General features: G+C 42.6%; 1 protein-coding gene across 2 annotated transcripts; it reads right to left on the reverse strand.

Moving 5' to 3' along the window:
* Positions 1–700: 700 nt before the first annotated feature.
* LOC308613748 (interferon alpha-inducible protein 27-like protein 2) lies at positions 701–2,501 on the reverse strand. Of its 2 annotated transcripts, XM_081227713.1 has the most exons (4): positions 2,388–2,501; positions 2,197–2,226; positions 1,461–1,622; positions 701–922 (listed from the first exon to the last, which is right to left on the reverse strand). In XM_081227713.1, the coding sequence occupies exons 1-4, from the start codon at positions 2,392–2,394 to the stop codon at positions 720–722; spliced, it is 402 nt and encodes a 133-aa protein (XP_081083839.1). In that variant the 5' UTR covers positions 2,395–2,501; the 3' UTR covers positions 701–719. The 2 variants fall into 2 exon arrangements, with proteins under 2 accessions (XP_081083839.1, XP_081083840.1); XM_081227714.1 differs by lacking the exon at positions 2,197–2,226 and having other exon boundaries at positions 2,388–2,499.
* Between the last annotated feature and the right edge of the window lie 18,200 nt (positions 2,502–20,701).

Consider the following 20,701-nt stretch of genomic DNA (forward strand, 5'->3'; position numbering starts at 1 on the left):
CCTCAAGACTATCTATTGGGGGTGTAAGCAGAAGTGTTAGAACTGATATCTCATCCTTTAGAAAGACTCCAGAAAATGAGGCCACTCTGGAAGGAAGTGAGACCTCACTCTGAAGGTGAATGGAGTCTTAGGGGACACCAAGAATGCCTGTCGGCAGCGAAGGAACTGGTGAATGCCAGTTGCCTTTCAATTTTCCAGACACAGCGTAGTGACCATTCCTGATTCCATCTCCTCCTCTCGAGGTGCCCAGAGCCCCACTATAACACTGGCATACTGTCCTGTCCTTGCCCTGGTGGTCTGCATGTCAGCCTCCCCACAGCACTTTGAACAGGGTCCTGCTCACCTCTGGATGTCTGGTGCCCATTAATGAGGAAGGGCCGAGGGCTCTGGGGTCAGTGGCTCGATATGCATCCCGGCTACCCCTCACCTCTGCCTCCCTAGGAAGCTTTGTCAACCCCATCACTGAGTGAGGGGTAAACTGAGACCCACTGATGGTGCACAAATGGCCCTGGGTTATACAGCCCATCCCCTGTAGGATGGGGACCAACCTGAGCCTCTTGCCAAGTGATTCTGTGCTTGATCAGCCTGCCCCCAACCTCTGCCCCTCTACCACAAGGCAGGTTGGGAGAATGGGGGGCACTCGAAACTTCCAATTCACAACTCACAACCCCCCAGGGCTGCAAGGAACAAAGACAGGATGGTGCATCTGCAGATGCTCTTTATTTCTCATGCTTCTCTGAACTGAGTGGGAGTTTTGGAGGTCTGACTTGGGGTACATTTTCTCCTGGCTGGTCCCCTTCAGCTCTGGGTCCAGCTGGAGGAGAGGAAGAAGGTGGCTTTTTTGCACCTCCAAGCAAAGCCCCAAAAGCTGATCCAACGGAGCCCAGGAGGATGTTGGATGATGTGGAGAGTCCAGCTGCCCCTGTGGGAGACAGAGGATGAGCACAAGAAGGGTGCAGTGGCCGGTGGCTGGGGCCCCTCAGGAGGCCTGAGGCCCAGAGATCCCACCTGGATGCCTCCCCTGGGTCCTGAATCCCCCAGGGCTCTGCTTTGGACAGAGGGAGGGGGTGAATTCATGGGAAGTGAGAGACAGAGGGAGAGTCAACCACAGACCCCAAGAGCTACAGGTCTCACGGAGGCCTAGAGAGGGGAGGGGACCTGCTTAGGCCAGTGTCAGATTTGGGTAGGGCGAGACCCATAGCCCAGCTATCACATAACCTGGGCTCCTTTCCTTCTTCCCTTCTTCTCTTTTCCAGAACACCTCACCCCTCCACTTCCTTCCTGCCCCCAAACCTCACGCAGGACTCAGGGAGGACAGTGAGGGAGACACAAAGGACCAGGGACATTGAGGACCAGGAAACCGGAGAGAGCAGACAGGCCCTCCGTCAGGGTTAGCCGCTGGGCTGAATCCTGCGCTGGTATGTCACACCCTCCTCCCCTCCTCCCGCCCGGACACTTACCCACGGACTGGAGAGTGGCCACCAGGCTGCCAGCGGCAACTCCGCCCCCATTGGCCATGGCGGCCGCTGACATCATCTTGGCCGCTAAGGAGGAGGCTGCGATTCCTGCCCCGGTGAAGCCCACGGCGCCCAGCACCACGGGCACAGCCCCCACGGCCAGGGCTGTAGGGGGAGAGGAGCTGGGTCGGGGCGTGGGCTCAGGGGAGTGGACTCCCTTAGGAATTCCTTGACAGTTTCTGGGGACTGTCTGCTCGGAGCAGACGGGAGACAGTCGCTTGGAGAGGTGTCCCAAGGTAAAGAAGAAGATGGGGGTGTGGAGCCAGCTTGGGACAAGTAGGTTAGAGTAGGCCCCTGGTTGGGTCTCTAACTTGCTGGGTGACTACGGGGAAGTCACTACCCCACCCTGGGCTTCATGTCTGTGTCTGTGTAAATGTAGAGGTGAAATAAACCAATAAACCACTGCTGTTTTTAGCAGCAAACCCCGTTTCAAATGAAATCTCTACATGCTCATTACATATAAGGACTAGAGTTGCAGCTACGTCGGGGATCGCGGTGACCTTTTCCGAGCGAGTACGGCTCTCGGCCCCTAAGATTCACCCGCGCGGCTCCGGGAGCGGAGAGGGGCTGGCGGGCCAGCTCCCACACGCCCGGCAGTGCCACCTCCCTAAGGCCTCCCTCCCATCCTGAGACCCAGGCCAGCTGAAGGCCTGGCGATGTGGGGATCCAGGAAAGTCACCTCCTCCTATCGCAGCAGCAGCTGCCCGTTCTTGAGAGAGAGAGAGAGAGAGAGAGAGAGAGAGAGAGAGAGAGAGAGAGAGAGAGAGTTGAGTGAGGGAAAGAAGCGAGTCCTCTGGCCCTCCGTGGGTTGGGGTCTGGGAGGCCCGCCCCCTGCCCAGGCCACCAGCCCGATGGGGAAGAGAAACTTACTTATCATGGTGACGCCCTCCTCGCTGCAGCGGAGCTCAGGAAATGACTAAGCTGCAGGAAATGCTGTTATTTCCTGGAGAACCACTAGGGACGCGGCCGGCCCCTCGCAGCATCTCGACCCCAGCAAAACGCAGGAACGCACATTCTGCGCGCCTGCTCGCCCGCTCCCCATCCCGCTTCCCGCCCCTACTCGCCGGTCTTACCCGCCTCCCACCTTCATCCCCCTAGTCCTTCTCCTCCCGGCGCCGCCACTGCTGGCTCCCCCGGGTGGTTCTGTCTTGTTTGGTGGCTCCACTGAAAGGAAAAGAGCCCTAAAGCACCTGAAAGCCGTTTCAAGTGGACCGGGGTTCCAAGTTGTAACATTTTGCCCCCTGATGACAGAAGAGTTGTTCGCCACAAAACAAAACAAAACAAAAAACAGAACGTAAGGAGAAAATTTAATTTCACTTCCAGAGGGAGACACTGGTAGATTTTGGTGCATTTCCAGGCTATTTCGCCAAGACCGCCCCATCTCTGTCACTCTCTGAATGTGTAACCTCACCTCCAAGTTCCAATCACACTTGCACACTACTTTGTAAATTACTCATTTTATTTAATCGGCCGTTTTTGTTTCCCCAGGCTGTTTCATATCCTTCAACAGGATTTTTTATAAAGTTAAATTTATTGAGGTATAATTTGCACAGAGTAAAACTCAACTTTTTTTTTTTTTGGCCGCCCTGCTTTCCCTGGACCAGGGATGGAGCCCATACCCCCTGCAATGGAAGGGTGGAGTCTTAACCATTGGACCGCCAGGGAAGTCCCAAAACTCAACTTTTGAGTGTACTTTTCTATGAGTTTGGAAAACTTTCACAGTCGTGAAACACCGGCTCAGATACAGAAAGTTTTCATCACCCATCTCCCCCATCCCCCAATTTTCTCATGCTCCTTCCTCATCAACCCCTCCCTGAGCTCCGGCTGTAGCGGCCTATGATCAGTTTTCCGTCCCTAAACATTTGCCTTTTTGTATAATTTCAACACGTTTTTTGCTTGTCATCAAGTATTCTGTCCTGGGGATAAACTATAGTTCAATGTATCAGTCCGCGCCCCACCCCACTCCACCCCCCGCCCCTTTTTGTTTTGGCTTCTCGGCGCAGCATGTGGGATCTTAGTTCCCCTACCAGGGATCCAACTGGTGCCCCCTGCATTGGAAGTGCCAGGTCTTAACCACTGGACCACCAGGGAAGTCCCCCCTTTTTAAGGGCTTAAATTCTTATTTTTGCTCTGTAAGTTATCCTGGCTTGAAGTGCTTACATCATGGTTCACAAGTATTTTCTGATAATATAGTCCTAGAAGAAGAATTGCTGGGTCAGAAACTGTACATTTCTTATGGCACTTAATACTTTATTGTTAGGTTGTCCTCCAAAAATATTGCATCAGTTTACACTCTCCCCAAAAGTATGAGAGAGGATCTATTTTTCTCTACTCCTAACCAACAATTAGCTTTGTCATTAAAATAAAAAAGACCTTTGCTGATGAAAGGTGAAAGATGATGACATTTTAATTTACATTTCTTATTTTACTTCTAATCAGACTAAACCATTTTTAAGTTACTTAGGCTTATGCGGTCTTATTTTATGAATTATCTTCTAGTATTCTTGTACCTTTCTTCCATTGAAGTGTTACTTTTTTTTCCTTACAGATATATAGGAATTTATTTATATTTAACTATTTTAATCCTTTCTCATAGACGTTGCAAAGTTTTGTTTCCAGTTCATCACTTTTTTTTTTTGAGGGGGTAGGGGGACTTTTTTTAACACAGAAAAGTTTTTAATATTTATGCAAATATGCCAATATTTTACTTTATTATTTTTTCCTTTGTGTGCCTAAAAAGGCCATTTCTTCTAGCTATCAGATACATAGTCACCTAGATTTTGGGGTTTTTTTTCACTTTTTAAAATTAATTATTTAATCCATATGGAATCTAGTTTGGTACATATAGGGTGCTTTACATATCTATGTATGTCTTAGCCAACCAGCTCAGATATAAACACCATTTATTAAATTCCAACACTATTTATTAAATCATCTTCTATTTCCTCTTTGATTTGAAATTCCAACCTTATATTCAATATTCATATACTTGTATATATGCCAGTATACCTGTTTTGGAATTTTCTATTCTGTTCCAATGAGCTATCGTTTCCGGCAACAAGATCACACTGTTTTAATGTTTATAAATTTAATATTTGATTTAATATCTGTGCTCATTTTCATTTAGGTTTAAAAAAATCTTCTGTCTCTTCCTTCCTATTAGTTCTTCAGATGAAATTTATAAATATTTTCTCAATTTCAAAAAAAATTTTTTTTGCTATTTTGATTGAAATTGAGCTAAATTTTTGAATAAATATTCCGGGAGAAACATTTTTGCAAAAGCGATTTTTTATTGAGGTATGTGATAAGTCTTTCTACTTATTCTTTTTCCATATCCCTGCGTAAAGTTTTATAGTTGTCTTTGTACAAGGACTACATATTTTTAAATAAACTTTATTTTTAAAGAAGATTTTAGATTTAAGGAAAAATTGCAAAGATAGTACAGAGAGTTCAAATATACCCTGCACCCAGGTTCCCCTATTATTAACATCTTATATTATAGGGTACATTTGCTACAATTATTGAACCAATGTTGGCATGTTATTATCAAAGTCATACTTTATTCAGATTTCCTTATTTTTAACCTAATGTCCTTCGGTTTCAGGATCCTATCCGGGATAACACATGACATTTAGTCATCATGTCTACTTAGGTTCTTCTTGGCTGTGACAATTTCTCATGCTTTCCTTTGTTTTGATGACCTTAATAATTCTGAGGAGTACTGGTCAGGTATCTTGGAGAATGTTACCTCACTGGGATATGTCTGAATTTTCCCTCTCATGATTAGATGAGTTATGAGTTTTGGGGAGGCAGGTCACAGAGGTAAATTGCCATTCTCATCACAGCATATCAAAGGTACATGCTATCAACTTGACTTATAACTGTTGATGTTGATGAAAGACATTTTCACATATTGAGGTATGGGGAAGTCATTTTGGTTTATATGTGATTTGGCTTGAACTTTATGATGATAACTAGGACGGCCTGTCTTATGGCCTGTCAAATATCCATTGTACATTTGCCTTAACCACAACAACAAAAAGAATGCAGTTATACCAGATTGTTTAGAATGTCCACTTTGAAGATATGGATAGATGCCTACCCCCTTCCTGTGACATCAGTGCTAGTACTCCTTTGAAGATGAGATTCGCTCACTAGACACCAAGGTCATGTGTATGTGCTAGACTGTCTCTTTTGAAACCTTGAAGGAATGTACCCCTGTCATGTTTCATGTTTGGTCTTTGTTCTGACAAGATGTTAAACTGTGGTTCAGGTATCCAAAATGGACCTGGCTGGCCATTGTGGATGTGGTTTCAGACACATTGCTGCATCACTGAGAACTTGAATTTTCTGAAGTGTATCAAACTCAAGGACACCACCAGCCATTCTCAAAACAGTATCTGCTAGCAGCTACCAGCTGCCACCTTATGGTCTCAAGGTCTCTCCTGGTAACTATGTAACCATTTTGGACCCCACCCAATTCTTGCTTAAGAAACACCCTTACTTCTTGCCCGTTCCAATCCTAATTCTTTTTTTTTTAACATCTTTATTGGAGTATAACTGCTTTACAATGATGTGTTAGTTTCTGCTTTATAACAAAGTGAATCAGCTATACATATACAAATATCCCCATATCTCTTCCCTCTTGCATCTCCCTCCCTCACACCCTCCCTATCCCACCCTTCTACGTGGTCACAAAGCACCGAGCTGATCTCCCTGTGCTATGCGGCTGCTTCCCACTAGCTATCTATTTTACATTTGGTAGTGTATATATGTCCATGCCACTCTCTCATTTTATCACAGCTTACCCTTCCCCCTCTCTGTGTCCTCAAGTCCATTCTCTAATAGGTCTGTGTCTTTATTCCTGTCTTGCCCCTAGGTTCTTCATGACCTTTTTTTTTTTTTTTTTAGATTCCATATATATGTGTTAGCATACGGTATTTGTTTTTCTCTTTCTGACTTATTTCACTCTGTATGACAGACTCTAGGTCCATCCCAATCCTAATTCTTGACAAACAGCTTATGTAACTTTGTGCTTTTTGCCTAGATAGGCCTTTCCCATTTTGTAGTCTGGCAGAACACAATTCAAGTGCTTCTTGAATCTGTATTTCCCGCACTATAGTCCTTAGTTTGGCTTGAATAAAACTCGTTTCTGTTCCTATTATAGACTGTTTCTTGATTATTTCCGTTGACAATGTTGAGCTTGATCACCTGGCTGAGGTAGTGTTTGTCAGGTTTCTCCACCGTAAAGCTACTTTCCCCCATTCCTTTCCATACCATCCTCTAAGGAAGGAAATCACTGCAGCCGACATTTCAGGAATGGGAGTTGATGCCTCACCTCTTTGAGGATGGAATATCTTCATAAATTATTTGGAATTATGCACAGGAGATGTGTCTCTTCTCCCCTACTTATTAATTTCATCATTTGTTTATATCAGTATGGACTCATTAATATTTATTTTATACTTTGGTGCATAAACCAATACTACCTTAATTATTTGGTTGCTCAAGTTTTTCCAGCTTTGGCCACTGGGTCTCTCTCAGTTGATTTCTGTGTCTCTTTGACATACCCTCACCATTATGTGTGTGTGTGTGTGTGTGTGTGTGTGTGTGTGTAGCACTTCGTTACTTTCTGCCACTATAAGATGCTCCAGGAAATATTTTACATAGTCCTTGTCCCAGTCCTAGAATTGGAGCCCTGGTTTCTTTTATTGGAGAAATAATACCATGGTATTAGACAGCAATACCTGCAAGCTAGGTGTGCTCATTGCTGCTGGGGTATCATTGCCTCTATGTCCTCTCAGCTGCAGGTCAAAGAAATATAGGTATGTATACTAACCAATATATGTACACATAACCGTAACTATTTCTATGTGTACTGATGTTGAGCCAAACATGAGTTCACACTGATATCTCCAAGTCTAATCCATCACTTCATGGGTCATTCTAACCTCTCTTCCTTTATTTAATTCCCACTCCAATAGGGAAAAACATTGCTCTCTCCACCTGTCGTCCTCTTACTTAATTGTTCAATTCCAGTGTACAGCATAGCAGTATCAGAAGCATTAAACCAGTGCTATGTATTTTTTGTAAACGTTTAAAAATACTTTGTAAATGATCTCTACTGTCCTGAAATGGAATTCATAGGTAACATCATCTAGCTACACACAATACATTGCCAAAAAAGTAATACGAAAGAGAAGTAAAAGGAATCTATTTATAATTAAAAAGTGTATATTTCAATATGTATGTGACCAAGCACTATTATACCAGAAGATAAAATGAATCAGTTGTTTGCAACCATTTAAGTTTAGATTTAGGTTAATATAATCATTCAACTAAAAATTATTAACACTTTTTTTATACCTGATTTTTGTGTGTGTGTGTGGTACAGGGGACTCTCACTGCTGTGGCCTCTCCCGTTGTGGAGCACAGGCTCTGAACGCGCAGGCTCAGCGGCCATGGCTCACGGGCCCAGCCGCTCCGTGGCATGTGAGATCCTCCCGGACCGGGGCATGAACCCGTGTCCCCTGCATCGGCAGGCGGACTCTCAACCACTGCGCCAGCTGGGAAGCCCTATAGCTGATATTTTGAAGCAAGGGCTTAAGACATGTACCTATACATTCATAGATCTATATCTAATCACCATGCATGTGACAGCTGCACATACAGACTGATTCAAGTACCATGTCAAGTAGTGACATTGCTACTATGATACAACTTTTTTTTTTTTTTTTTTTTTTTTTTTGCAGTACGCGGGCTTCTGACCATTGTGGCCTCTCCCGTTGCGGAGCACAGGCTCTGGATGTGCAGGCTCAACGGTCACGGCTCACGGGCCCAGCCGCTCCGCAGCATGTGGGATCTTCCCGGGCCGGGGCACGAACCCGTGTCTCCTGCACTGGCAGGTGGACTCTCAACCACTGTGCCACCAGGGAAGCCCCGATACAACTTTTTGAAGTGGTTAATAACTCTTGGTAAAGTCCAGAACAAATAAAAGTACAATGTCTCCCCGATTTGCAAGATAATTGCAATTCCTAGAAAATTCAATCTATATTAAAATTATGCAAAAAATACTTGCATGTAAAACATGGTGAAGTTCTAGGCTTAGATACTTATGAGGTTTTTGCTTATGTGAAGGGACCTTTGAAATTTTTATAGGATAACTTTTAGTTGTGCATTTCTGTCCTGTGTATTTCAGATGTCAGGCATCCCTGGTCCGGGTAGGCTAAATACTAGAACATCCCTCCATCACTGTGACTACTAAAAACATGCCATCAACTTTCCAAAATGTCCCCTAGGCGGCAGTACCATCCCAGTTAAAACTAACATCTTAGGCAGTAACTTAAAAAACCTGGAATGTTTATAACTATTTAAAGAGAAAATAAAATAAATACAACCAATGTTATTCATATTTTGGGCATTCGTTTTAAGAATAATTAGTGCATATTGAACATTTAACTTGTGCATAAGAATTTGGTATATGTGACATTTTAGAGTTATGACCCAAATTTTAATGGTGTGCTTCAGCAAGAGATTTAATCTTGTGATTATAAAGATGAAAATTATTCTATTTTAAACCAATTTTATAAGGAAAACTTAAAGTTCAAAATTGTAAAAATTTATTTTATTAAATTTATAAGATTCACCAAATTTCATGGGATAGCTTTGCTTGTCAGAGACAAATGCAGTGCTTAAAAAGAAAATTGATTACATAATATACACAAACTTAGAAAGAAACTTGGTTATGTTAATATATAGGCAACATAAAATATTTAGGGGAATTTGATCAATAAGTTGTAAAGGTCCTCTTAGATTCATAAATAGAATATTAAGGTTTTAATTAACCTTAAAAACAGGAATATTAGCTTTTAATTTGTTATTTTAATATATTCAATATTAATTTAAAAACCCAAGCCACAGTGGCTTCCCTGGTGTCGCAGTGGTTGAGAGTCCGCCTGCCGATGCAGGGGACGCGGGTTCGTTCCCCGGTCCGGGAAGATCCCACATGCCGCAGAGCGCCTGGGCCCGTGAGCCATGGCCGCTGAGTCTGCGCATCCGGAGGCTGTGCTCCGCAACGGGAGAGGCCACAACAGTGAGAGGCCCGTGTACCACAAAAAAACAAAACAAAAAAACCCCAAAAAAACCCCAAACCACAAATAGTCTTACTGTTTACAAAAGCTGCTTTCAAGGATAACCTAAAACTCAAATGTATACCAGTCACCCACTTAGTCTCCTTTGAGTAATGCCAGCTGGGTCTTTTCTGATTTCCTGGAATTTGCAAATAAAGACTATAGTTTAAAAAGACTATAGTTTAAACAAATGCTGGAGAGGGTGTGGAGAAAAGGGAACCCTCTTGCACTGTTGGTGGGAATGTAAATTGATACAGCCACTATGGAGAACAGTATGGAGGTTCCTTAAAAAACTAAAAATAGAACTACCATATGACCCAGCAATCCCACTACCAGGCATATACCCTGAGAAAACCATAATTCAAAAAGACACATGCGCTCCAATGTTCACTGCAGCACTATTTACAATAGCCAGGACATGAAAGCAACCTAAATGCCCATCGACAGATGAATGGATAAAGAAGATGTGGTACACATATACAATGGAATATTACTCAGCCATAGAAAGGAACGAAATTGAGTCATTTGTAGAGACGTGGATGGACCTAGAGACTGTCATACAGAGTGAAGTAAGTCAGAAAGAGAAAAACAAATATTGTATATTAACGCATATATGTGGAACCTAGAAAAATGGTACAGATGAACTGGTTTGCAGGGCAGAAATGGAGACACAGATATAGAGAACAAACGTATGGACACCAAGGGGGGAAAGACACGGGGTGGTGGGGATGGTGGTGTGATGAATTGGGGGATTGGGATTGACATGTATACACTGATGTGTATAAAATGGATGACTAATAAGGACCTGCTGTATAAAAAAATAAATTCAATAAAATTTAAAAAAAGACTATAGTTTAAACCAAACACAAGAAGCACTTAACCATATAGGATAGGTTATTAATTTGAATACATTAAAATTAAAAGTCTTTATTCAACATAAGTCACCACTGGAAGAATAAGAAGTCAAGTCACACAGTGGGAGAAAATATTTGCCATACATATAACAAATAACTGATATCCAGAATAGATAAATTACACCTACAAACCAATAAAAAGGCAAACAATCAAATAGAAACACATGCAAGAGGCTTCAAAAGAATCCACAAAATGAGGCTATTCAAATAACCAATTCATATGTGAGAGGACGTGCAACAGCATCACAAATCCAGGAAATATAAACTAAAACCACAATAAATGGAGTTCTGTTTCTGGCTAAGATGTAGGATGTGAAAAGCCTTTGTTAGTGCTGAAAAACAAGAAATCAATGGATAAACAGCAACAACAACACCTATATATATATTTTTTAAGAAGGTGTTCACAAATATTCTTTAATGGGCCAGAGTGAAAATACTTTAGGTTATACATGGTCTCTGTTGCATATTCTTCTTCTTTTTTTTTTTTTTTTTTTTTTGCGGTACGCGGGCCTCTCACCGCCGTGGCCTCTCCCATTGCGGAGCACAGGCTCCGGACGCGCAGGCTCAGCGGCCATGGCTCACGGGCCCAGCCGCTCCGCGGCATGTGGGATCCTCCCGGACCGGGGCACGAACCCATATCCCCTGCATCGGCAGGCGGACTCTCAACCACTGAGCCACCAGGGAAGCCCTCTTCTTCTTTTTTAACACAATCCTTTAAAAGCATAAAAGCCATTTTTATCTCATGATCTGTACAAAAACAGGTTGTGAGCTGGATTTGGACGGTTAACCAACCCCTGCTTTAAAGTCATCAAAGAGCTGTGGACAAAGATTCTAAAATAAATTTTTAGTTTCTAGAAAAAACCCTAGACACAATACAGAGGCTTAGCTAAAAATTAACTGAATAACTAAAAGACATACAAAGTAATACTTAATTCATCCAAAGTAAGCCAGAGAAGGACGAGTGAAGGAAAAAAGAATATATGGGACAAATGGAAAACTACATCAAGGTGGTAGTCTTAAACCCAACCATACTGATAATTATTTAAATATCAATGAAATAAATACTTCATGTAAAAAAACAGAGATTGTCAGACTATATAAAATTGCATATAGAATATTCACCAAGATAGACCATATACTGGGCCATAAAGCAAATATTAATACATTTTAAAAGACTGAAAACATACTGGGACTTCCCTGGTGGTGCAGTGTTTAAGACTCTGAGCTCCCAATGCAGGGGGCTCAGTTTTGTTCCCTGGTCAGGGAACTAGATCCCACATGCATGCTGCAACTAAGAGTTCACATGCCGCAACTAAGGAGCCCGCCTGCCGCAACTAAGACCCAGTGCAACCAAATAAATAAATGAATAAAATAAATATGAAAACATTCAGAGCACATTATCTGACCATGAAGGTGTTAAGTTAGTAATCAATAACAATAAGATATCTAGAAATTTCTCAAATATATGGGAAAAAAGCAACACAATTCTAAGTAATCTATGGAACAAATTTAAAAAATCACAAATAAAATTAGAAAATATTTTGAATTGAATGAAGATAAAACACTAAAATGTGTGGAATGCAAATGATTAGTACATAGAAATATTTTTTGTACAGCTTTAAATGTTCATATTAGAAAAAAAAGATTTAAAATAACAGCAAATTAAATCCAGAGTAAGTGGAAGGAAAGAAATATAGCAGAAACTGATGAAATAGAAAACAAACAATAGGAAAAAAATGCACAAACCCAACTTTTTTTTAGTAAAACATTTTTTTAAACTCTATCTAGAGTTTCCCTTGATCAAGAAAAAAATGAGAGAAAACAAAAACTGCCATCATCAATAATGAAAGAATAGTTATCACAACATGAAAAGGATAAGAAGGAAATATAACCAACTTTATGCCTATAAATTTGACAATATAAATAAAACGGACACATCCCTGGAGAAATTAAGAAACTGACCCAAGAAGAGATAGAAAAACTGAAAAACTCTATACATTAAATTAATTTAATTCATAACTGAAATTATTCCCACAAAGAAAACTCCCAGCCCAGATAGCTTCACTGATGAAGTCTATCAGACGTTTAAAGGAAGAGAAGCTACCAGTTTTGCACAAACACTTTCAGAAAATGGAAAAGAGAATATTTCTAACTCACTTCCTGAGATCAGTATAGCCTCAATATCAAAATCTAACAAAAGCATTTCAGAAATAGAAAACTACAGACCAATATTTCTTAAAAATTAGATGAAAATATCCTGAACAAAATATGAGCAAATGCAATCTACCAATATATAAGAGAGACTGTATCATGACCTAGTGAGGTTTACCCTGGCAAATCAGGTTAGTCAACATTTGAAAATTAATCAAGGAATTTACCACATATACAGAATAAAGGGAAAAAAATAATCATACTCTTCTCAATAGGTGCTTTGATTAAAAATTCTAAGCAATTTAGAAATAAAAAGAAACTTTTGCAATCTTGCAAACTTTTTTTTTTTTTTTTTTTTTTGCGGTACGTGGGCCTCTCACTGCTGTGGCCTCTCCCGTTGCAGAGCACAGGCTTCGGATGCACAGGCTCAGTAGCCATGGCTCACGGGCCCAGCTGCTCTGCGGCATGTGGGATCCTCCCGGACCGGGGCACGAACCCGTGTCCCCTGCATCGGCAGGCGGACTCTCAATCACTGCGCCACCAGGGAAGCCCCAAATATCATTCTTAATGCTGCTGTACTGGGTGCATTCCCCTTCTCATTGGGAGGAGGAAAGGATGTCCACTTTCACCACTTCTATTCAGTATTGCCCTTGGACGTCCTAGCCGGTGCAATGAAGAAAAGGGGGAGGGGGGAGAAAGGCATGAAGATTGAAAAGGAAGAAGTAAACCTTTTTCATGCAGAACATGATTGTTTATGTAGCAAGTCCTAAGAAATCCGCACACAAAAAAACACTAGAACCAACAAGTGAACTTAAAATATTGCAAAAATCAATTGTATTTATAAATACTAAAAACAAAAGTAAAAATGACACTTCAGTAGCATCAAAGGATCTTCAAAATGACACATACAACAGCGTCAAAATTGTAAAACGGTTAGGGATATATTAACAAAATATGTGCAAGACATGTACATTGAAACTAGAAAATATTGCTGAGAGACATGAAAGGGGACCTAAAAACTGGAAAGATAAACCATATTCATGGGTTGGAAGACTGAATTTTCAGTTGTCAATTCTCTACAAATTGACCTATAGATTCAATGCAATCCCTTAATTCCTCTCCCAGGTATTTACTCAAGAGAAATTGAAGGCAAATGAAGTCCACACTTGTAGACTTGTACACAATGTCCAAAACAGCTTTATTTAGAATAGCCCCATGTGAAAAGAACCCAAAGCGTACAGTAACAAGTGAATTATACAAGCAGTCCATGTTCATTAGAACTTTTAGAATGTAATAGTATGCAAAGTGGAAAAAAAATTAAAGGTCTCCAGTTTCCTACTACTAACCCCTGTTGATGTTTTTGAGTATGGAGCTTTGCCCCCATTTTGCCTGCCTGTCATTTAGTCCTTAGGGCTACCTCTAACTGAGGCCTCCTGCCACTGCTCTTCTGGAAATTCTATTGGGTTTGAGCCAATCATCCAAGTCATAATAAAGTGACTGAATTTGCCTGGGATGTGTCATGCTTCAGAAGATGTGGCAGCGCCGGGTGGCAGGCCAAGATTTCTGAGATCCTGGGTCCTACCCTCTCACAGTCTCTGCCAGCCTTGCAGACTGACTACCAACAGCTAACCTAGCTGGGCCTACTGCAGTGGAGATCGAGGACCAGTTTTTGGGAAAATTAGATTCCTGATTTGGCGCGCCCTCTTGTGGCGGTACCTCAAACCGAAGCACAGTTGCAGGTGGGCTGGGTACCACACGTGCAGCACCCAACTTGGTTGAGACGAAGATTTGTTTTGAGGGCTGGAGCAAACTTGTCATGAATCTCAAACTGAAAAAGCTGCAAGGCTAATTCCCTTTCTTGGAGCAAACTTTTGTATTGGGTGAGGAGAGATCTCTCAGTGGAAGAGGTTTTCCAGTACCTTCTTTTATGGACATCTCCCCAACTCTCACCCATGCCATTAAATGTTGTTTCTTCCCCATTCACAGGGTGGGCTCCCAGAGTCCATGCTCGTGAACATGACCTCACTTCCCAGACCACATTGATAAGACCAGGGCTGGGCACTTGGCAAAGCTGGACCAACTGGGGATCTTTCCCTGGAAATTTGGAAAGAAAGTGATACGGAGACACTAACTGAGTAGCTGGGTCTATAATAAAGGACATGGGAGTCATGGGGTAGCTGCTTACAGAGTTGTTCTTTGCTATGTCCATGTGGGCTGAGTAGGAGAGAAAGCTGATCCACTGGTAAGGAGAAATGGAGCAAATGTACAGAAAGTAGCCAGAGTGAGGACGGAGACAGCCCTCCCCCCTGTGTTCTCAACTCTAGACCCCACTGAGGTCTGGCTGCATCCAGCTTTTGGGTTCTGAGATGCTCCTAGGCCTTATTATTTATGGTCTTAGGTCTTAAGCTACTTAAAGTCCTACCACATCTGCCTTGGTGCCGGCTTCTAGTGCTACTCATTCATTCACTCACTCGTTTATTCATTCAGCAAAAAATTATTGACCATTTGTATGTATCAGATATTTGCTATAGAATCTGGGGAAAGAGTCATGAACAAAAAGAAAAATGTGCTCTCAACTCCCTCATAGCAAGGACAGTAAGTGCAAAGGTCCTGAGGTAGGAGGTGTTTGAAGAACAGCAGGGACGCACGTATGATGAGAGGAGTGAGTGAGGGCTGAGATGAGGTCAGAGTCGCGGAGGGAGCGTGGGGTGAGGGAGACTGCGTGTATATATGTGTGGAGGTGGCACAGGGCCTTGTGGGCATTTGAAAGGACTTTGGCTCTTGCTCTGAGTTACACAGGAAACAACTGGAGGGGTTTAAGTACGTGTTATGATCCTACTACCTTTTTTAAAGGTAATATGTAATCAGACATTAGTGTTCATTTCAGAGCCTGGGGAGATCCATTCGAGACTCTGAAATTGCAAAAGCATCGCAGGGTGTGGGTGGGTGGCTAACATTCCTTGGAGGGCGCAGGTCTGGGTCTTTGGCAGCAGTTGGGATGTATCTGAAGGAAGAATGGGGGCTCAAACAGGCTGGGATTGGGTACCAGCCATTTGACATCTTCAGGTCTTTGCCCATTTGATTCGTTCTCTTTTAGGAGTTTCCATCTCTCTTCTCCCATGAGACTGGGAACTGAAATGTGGGCCGGGTCTGGTCTCCTCTTGCTTGGGAGGAGGGACTGTTCACTCTGCCCAGATCTCCCTCAGTAGACAAGGGGGACTGTGGGGCTGAGGTGGAAGGGGAGGCCTGCAGTAGGCAAGACGGATCACGGACCCTCCCAGGTCTTTGCATCTTATTTTATTTTTGTTATTATTTTTTTGGCCACACCATGAGTCATGCGGGATCTTAACTCCCCTGACCAGGGATCTAACCTGCGCCCCTTGCAGTGGAAGCATGGGGGTCTATTTTTTTTTTTTTTGACATGATATTGTTCTTTATTTACTTAGGTCTTCTTTAACCCATCTCATTAATGCTTTGTAGTTTTCAGCATCTTTCACATATTTTATTAGATTTATTTCTAGAGATTTAATTTTTTCATATTATTATAAATAGTATTTTTTTTCCAATTTTATTTTTCAATTGGTTGTTGCTAAATACATAAATACAATTTACTTCCATGTATTACCCTCATAATCCACCAACCATGATCAATTTTCATATTCATTTTAATTGTTTGTAAATTCTTTGAGGGTTTTTTTGGTGTATAATCATTTAAAATTTTATTTCTGCTACCATCATTTGTATCTTTTTTCAACATCTTTATTGGAGTATAATTGCTTTACAATGGTGTGTTAGTTTCTGCTTTATAACAAAGTGAATCAGTTATACATAGACATATGTTCCCATATCTCTTCCCTCTTGCGTCTCCCTCCCTCCCACCCTCCCTATCCCACCCCTCTAGGTGGTCACAAAGCACCGAGCTGATCTCCCTGTGCTATGCGGCTGCTTTCCACTAGCCATCCATTTTATATTTGGCAGTGTATATATGTCCATGCCTCTCTCTCACTTTGTCCCTGCTTACCCTTCCCCCTCCCCATATCCTCAAGTCCATTCTCTAGTAGGTCTGTGTCTTTATTTCTGTCTTATCCCTAGGTTCTTCATGACCTTTTTTTTTTTCTTAGATTCCATATATATGTGTTAGCATACGGTATTTGTCTTTCTCTTTCTGACTTACTTCACTCTGTATGACAGACTCTAGGTCCATCCACCTCACTACAAATAACTCAATTTCGTTTCTTTTTATGGCTGAGTAATATTCCATTGTATATATATGCCACATCTTCTTTATCCATTCATCCGATAATGGACACTTAGGTTGCCATGGAGTCTTAACTGCTGGGCGGCCAGGGAAGTTCCAGTCTTTGCATTTTAAACAATTGGGAATCTTTCTCGAATTCACAATATAAATCCTCTCTCCTATTTCACTGACACACAGGGTTCTCCCAGTGCATCTTTCTTTGTCCCACTTTTGATAGACATGTGTACTGAGAAAGTGTCTTAATGCAAGAAAAACTATAGTCCAAATGCCATAATAAATGGCAACAGAGGCTGGAGAGGACTGGGCAACTCAGAGAATTGCCATCCTGTGCAAAGGAAGGGTCAGATCTGAGATGCTGCCCTGTGGGATGGGGGGTCCAATAAGGCCAGATCTTCTGAATTTTGACGACAAGTGAAGTCTCCGGACAGTCTTCCATTAAGACAGCATCAGCATCCAGAACAACCACCACATCCTGGTCATCCCAGCCTTGGGTAGATCCAGCCCACAGGTCACCAGACCTGGGCCCCAGGCGTCCGGAGAAGGGCTTTCCTCTGCCAGCATTAGTCTTTCCCTTTGATGCTCAGTGGTGCCAGGCCTGTGTCCTCCGCTGGAATGACCCACCTCCATCTCTTCGGCATGGGAGGGCACACTTACTTTAGGGTTGCCTTGGTCTGTTCCTTGCCATCCTAGAGAATTAGGCAGAGTGCCTGCCGGTCAGTGGGATAAACTCTCATGGCCCTAAAGTGGGGTTAATGGAGCCTGTATCAATGTGGGGTTTATTTATTCACTCAGCAAATATTTATTTACATTTCCTACATGTCAAACATTGTTTATCCCCAAAGTGGAGTTAGTGGAGCCTCTATCAAAAGCCTTTTCCTGAGGAGCAGGTGCAATGCCATGCAGGTGGTCCTGAATATTCAGTAATGTCCCATTTTCCCACTTTCTCAATCTATTAAAGATGCTGTCACTGGAAAATTTATCCCAAGCCATGAGTCCTCGTTTGCACAACATTGGGACAGCTCTTCTTCAAGTGTTTGTAATCTCGCTACATAACCACTTACTGTGATGCTTTAAAAGTCTCGTGACTTCGTGTCTAGCACTTGCACAGTGAGACCACCCTCCCTGGGAAAAATCATGAAACTCCTTTTTACCAGTTCTGCCAAGTGATCTTTATATGCATCTGAAACTAGCTTTGATTGAAGGAGTTCCGTGGTGCCCTGTTGTACAAAGTAAACAAGAAGCCACCCCTTAGGATGAGACACTTTTTATTTATTTATTTTACCAAAGTGACATGGATTTATAATATTATATAAGTTTCACGTGAACAACATTGTGTTTCTACTTCTATACACCTTACAGCGTGCTCACTACCAAAATTCATTTTCCATCCAACACCATACAGCTAATCCCTTTTCCCATTTCACCTCCCCTCCTTCTCCTCTGGTAACCACTCCTCTGGTCTCTGTATCTTTGTACCTGTTTTTGTTTGATTTGATTTGTTCACTTTGTTGGTTGGTTGGTTGTTTTTTTATAGTCCACATATAAGTGAAATCATACGGTATTTGTCTTTCTCTGTCTGACTTATTTCATTTAGCATAATAACTTCAAGGTCCATCCACGTTGCTGCAAGTGGCAAGACTTCATTCATTTTTATGGCCGAGTAGTATTCTACTGTGTATACACACCATGTCTTCTTTATCCATTCATCCCTTAATGGGCACCTAGGTTGTTTCCATATCTTTGCTGTTGGATATCATGCTGCAATGAACATAGGGGTACATATATCTCTTCAAACTAGAGTTTTCATATTTGGATAAATACCCAGAATTGGGATAGCTGAATCATAGGGTTCTAGTCTGAATTTTTGAAGAATTTCCACACTTTTCCACAATGGCTGCACGAATTATTCCTATCAACAGTGTATGAGGGTTACCTGTTCTCCACATCCTCGCCAATGTTTGTTATTTCTTGTCTTTTTTAAAAAATTAATTTATTTATGGCTGTGTTGGGTCTTAGTCGCTGTGAGTGGGCTTCCTCTAGTTGCAGTGAGCGGGGGTTACTCTTCGTTGTGGTGCATGGCCTTCTCATCGCAGTGGTTTCTCCTTTTCGCGGAGCACGGGCTCCAGGCGCACGGGCTTCAATAGTTGTAGCACGCGGGCTCAGTAGTTGTGGCGCACGGGCTTAGTTGCTCTGTGGCATGTGGGATCTTCCCGGACCAGGGCTCGAACCCGTGTCTCCTGCATTGGCAAGCAGTTTCTTAACCACTGCGTCACCAGGGAAGCCCCTTTCTTGTCTTTTTGATAATAGCTGTTCTGATAGGCATCAGGTGGCATTAGGATGAGACACTGTACACTTGCTCATGTATGAAGGGACTATTTTCTGAGGGATTTTTTGGGGGGGAACTCTTCCCTCAGTAGATGATTCTGTGCTGTGATTCAGGGTGAAGGGGTGTATTCGCTTCCATAACAAATTGCAGAAATCTCATGGCTTTAAAAAGAGATTTATTCTCTTACAGTCTCTTGAGACCAGAAGTCTGAAATCAAGGTGTTGGCAGGCTCTAGGGGAGAATCTTCTTTGCCTCTTCCGGATTCTGGAGGCTCTAGGTTTGGCTTGTCGCTTCAACACTCTGATCTCTGGCTTTGTCTTTACATGGTCTTCTCCTCTTCTGTCTCTTTTTAAAAAAATTTTTATTTATTTATATTTTTGGTTGTGCCCCGAGGGATGTGGGATCTTAGTTCCCAGACCAGGGGTTGAACCTGGGCCTCCTGCAATGGAAGTGCAGAGTTTTAGTCCCCTGTCTCTTTTAAAACAATGGGTTGTTATTGTGGATAACCTAGGATGATCTCATCTTGAGATCCTTAACTGAAACACATCTGCAAAGACCTTTTTACTAAATATGGTCACATTTGCAGATCCCAGGTATTAGGACATGGACATATCTTTTGGGGGCCATCATCCAACCCACTCCAGTAGGCAAGTACCCCAAACCTGCAAGGTCCCCTAAATGCAACCCCTGGGTGCCCCTGTGTGATGGTTAACTTTATGTGTCAACTTGACTGGGCTAAATGATGCCCAGATAGATGGTGAAATACTTTCTGGAGGTGTCTGTGAAGGTGTCTCTGGGAGAGATGAGCATTTGAATTGGTAGACAGAGTAAAGAACTTTTACCAATGCGTGTGGGCATCATCTAATCTGCTGGGTGCTTGAATAGAACAAAAAGGCTGGGACAGGGCCTATTCAGTCTCTCTGCTTGAGCTGAGACAACCATCTTCTCCTGTCCCTGACATTGGTGTTCCTGGTTCTCAGGCTTCAGACCCAGAAGTGATACCCCGAGCTCTCCTGGGTCTCCAGCTTACAGATGGTAGATCCTGGAGCTTCTTGTGAGCCAATTCCTATAATAAATCTATATCTATATCTATCTGCCTATCTATCGATCTATGTATCTGTCTATCCAATTGGTTCTGTTTCTCTGGAGAATCCTGACTAATACACCCTCTCTACCCATCTGACTCCTTCCCGCTGTCAAGTCCTGCCTCCTGAAACCTGGCACCTGCCTTGTCCCTGCCATGCCCCCACCCATAGGAAACAGGCTCAATGCTGGGTCTCCCTTGCCTGCCTCGGCCCAAGGCTAACACTCTGACCAGCCCTGTCCTGCCTTCCAAACCTGGGCTCGAGTCTCAGTAAGATGTAACTTCTCATTTCCCATCTTCTCTCACCACAAATGCAGATGTG

This window comes from Mesoplodon bidens (assembly GCF_964165515.1).
Source record: "Mesoplodon bidens genome assembly, chromosome: 3".
Classification (NCBI taxonomy): domain Eukaryota; kingdom Metazoa; phylum Chordata; class Mammalia; order Artiodactyla; family Ziphiidae; genus Mesoplodon; species Mesoplodon bidens.

Coding starts and splice junctions, on each gene's coding strand:
- LOC308613748 (XM_081227713.1), bottom strand. Junction 1,623..2,196: donor TGCTGCTGCGATAGGAGGAG/GTGACTTTCCTG, acceptor CTCCCCCTACAG/CCCTGGCCGTGGGGGCTGTG. Junction 923..1,460: donor GGCCACTCTCCAGTCCGTGG/GTAAGTGTCCGG, acceptor TGTCTCCCACAG/GGGCAGCTGGACTCTCCACA.